General features: G+C 35.1%; 1 protein-coding gene across 1 annotated transcript; it reads right to left on the bottom strand.

Annotated features, from left to right (window-relative positions):
• Nucleotides 1-369: 369 nt before the first annotated feature.
• Nucleotides 370-1320, bottom strand: LOC116900584 (olfactory receptor 4F15-like). The gene has a single exon (XM_032902306.1). The coding sequence runs from the start codon at nt 1303-1305 to the stop codon at nt 370-372; it is 936 nt and encodes a 311-aa protein (XP_032758197.1). The 5' UTR covers nt 1306-1320.
• Nucleotides 1321-2874: the final 1554 nt, after the last annotated feature.

The following is a 2874-nucleotide window of genomic DNA, read 5'->3' as shown; positions in this document are numbered from 1 at the left end:
ATTACAAATCATGAAAGCATTTTCTATTAAAAATGAAAAACTTTCATGTTCTGAAAGTCTTAAAGAAACATTTCCATTTCTTTATGTCTAAGAGTTTGTTCCAAACTAATGCTAATCAATAAGAATTAAAGCTCCCAATTAATATAGCCTTTGTACTATAAATACATGGAGCTTTTGTCTTCATTTGGAAGAAATTGTGCCTTTCTTACAAGTATCATACAAAATGGTTTGTATATATGAATGATTGTGTGTGTGTGTGTGTGTGTGTGTGTGTGTATGTGTGTGTTTGTGTGCAAACACAGATTTTCTTCAGAGATTGGCCAACCATTAATTTTCATGCTTAATTAATACTCTTCACAATGTAGATATTCAAGAGATTTGTCTATAGCCCATTAGATGTCGGAATACTCTCCTCATTGCCATCTTCATTTCTTTATTCCTCAATGTGTAGATCACAGGGTTCAAAAAAGGAGTAACGACTGCATTAAATAGGGCCAGAAACTTATCCAGGTGCGTAGAGGAAGGCCATATATAGAAAAATATGGCAGGACCGAAGAATAAAACCACTACGGTCACATGAGCTGAAAGTGTAGACAGAGCTTTGTAGGCACCATTTGAAGAGTGTTTCAGAACAGTAAGTATGATGACAATATAGGAAATGCTCAGTAGGAAGAAAGAACTAAAAGACATGAATCCACTACTGATTGAGACCAGTAATTCCAGTCTATATGTGTTCATGCAAGCAAGTTTGATAAATTGAGGAAGGTCACAGTAGAAGTTATCCAATGTATTAGGACCACAGAGAGGTAAATTTACTATGAAAACCAGTTGTATTACAGAGTGCATAAGACCAACTACCCAGGCAGTAATTAAAAAGAAGATGCACATCTGGGGGCTCATCATGGTCAGATAATGAAGAGGCTTACATATGGCCACATATCTATCGAAGGCCATGGCTATGAGCAGCACCATCTCTGCACCACCAATTGCATGGATGAAGAAGATTTGAGTAATACAGCCTCTAAAGGAGATGACTTTGTGCTTTTTTAATAAGTCAGAAATCATCTTGGGGGAAGTGGCAGAAGAAACACCTATGTCAATGAAGGAGAGGTTAGCCAGAAGAAAGTACATAGGGGAATGTAAGTGAGGGTCTGAAGCCACAGTGAAAATTATTAGACAGTTTCCCATCATGCTTGCCACATACAACATTGAGGATACCAGAAAGAGCAGTAGTTGGATATCCCAGGAGTTTGTGAGTCCCAGGAACACAAACTCTGATGTCACAGAATGATTCACTCTCTTCATTGGCTGTGTTTTCAGTAGTACCTAAAGGAGAATCAGAGGAAGCTGTAAATTATGGTAATTATATTAATGGAATCAAAGGGAAAAATCTGAGATGTATGAAATCCTATTTGTACTTTAATATCCCAACCAACCTAAAGACCAAAAGATATCTGAACAAGTTCTGGACATGGCTAACGGAGAAGTATAAATTTCACACATGCTGAAACATCACTTCACAATTCTTGAAAGTAGTTCTGTCAGGACCTCTAAATATAACATGGTTTATGACTGCTTTTCTCATTGAATAGTATGCATAGAACCTTCTAGCACCATGAACATTATTTTCTAAGTTGAAATAGGGCCAAACTAGTGATGACAAAAGTCACAATTTGAGGGCATAGTCTACTAGTATTACTCCAATAAATCGACACAATATTAAACAGACTCCTAAAGACTTATTGTGATATTCATAGATTAATGCATCTCTCAATCATCATTAGGGAAGCTAAGTTTTACTGTAAATGACAATAAAGAAAGAGATCCAGAATTAAAAAAACTGACCCAGGTGAAGATGATAAAAGACTGGAGAATTTTCAGCCTTAAAAAAGGTATCTGCATCACACTTCTCCCCCTCAGGGCTCTAGAATTATTGTAGAATAGGAGCAGAAAGATTTTTAAATCAAGACATGGTGAATAATACGAGGAATGGTATTTTCTAGACACAGAATGGCAGTTGTGCAAATGCATTCACACTCACAAAGGGGGTGACACTTGCACAAGACTGGCAAAAATTCAAGCCATACTAAAGAAAAAAGTGTTCAGGAAGTCCCATCCCTACCTGAGGAGCTATGGGCAATTGACAGGTGCCGGGAGAAGGAAAGAAGAAAATAATGAACAAAAACAAAAGGGAAAAAAACTAGAACTTGGAATCTAGCAGGATCTAGCAATATTATTTTTGGGGATATGTATACAGGAGAAATTAACTATAATGAATAATTATCTCTCAATGTTTATTTCAATAGAAATTTACTAAAAAGATATATAAAACCAACCTGTGCTCACTAATAAAATAATAACACACACATACCTAGAAATATTCTCTGACACTTAAAAAGGAAATTTTTTGTATTGTAATAATGTTAATAAATTTGGAAGTCATTATGCTAAGATAAATAAAGGAGTGAGAAAATAAAAACACTCAATGTCTCGCTGAAATGTGGAATCTGAAATCATAGTCATAGAGGCAAAGAACACATTGGTAGACCGTACAATAAAGAAATGGATGAGAACATGTTGGTTGAAAGGTAAATCCAGTAAGATGGGAGGATTAATTATTCATTATTTTGACGATAGTTAATAGCAGCACGTGGCACACTGGGAAAAACTAAGGAGAGATTCAAATTATTTTATAGCAGACATGCAAGGTGTGTATATGTTAACTAACCTGATTTGATCATTTCATTTTGTAAATATTTATTGAAAAGTCACATGATATATAATTTTTGTTAATTATAACTTAGTAAGATAGAAAGGGGAAAAACAGTATGCCCAGAGATCTTTAATAAAGTGACCACACAGAATATAAGAGGT

The sequence above is a fragment of the Rattus rattus genome, chromosome 5, assembly GCF_011064425.1.
Source record: "Rattus rattus isolate New Zealand chromosome 5, Rrattus_CSIRO_v1, whole genome shotgun sequence".
In the NCBI taxonomy this organism is placed as follows: Eukaryota; Metazoa; Chordata; class Mammalia; order Rodentia; family Muridae; genus Rattus; species Rattus rattus.
This window is presented reverse-complemented; position numbering and strand designations above follow the sequence as displayed.

What these genes read in the sequence shown, in the direction of transcription:
- LOC116900584 (XM_032902306.1), bottom strand. Translation starts at nt 1,305, where the DNA reads ATGAAGAGAGTGAATCATTCTGTGACATCAGAGTTTGTGTTCCTGGGA.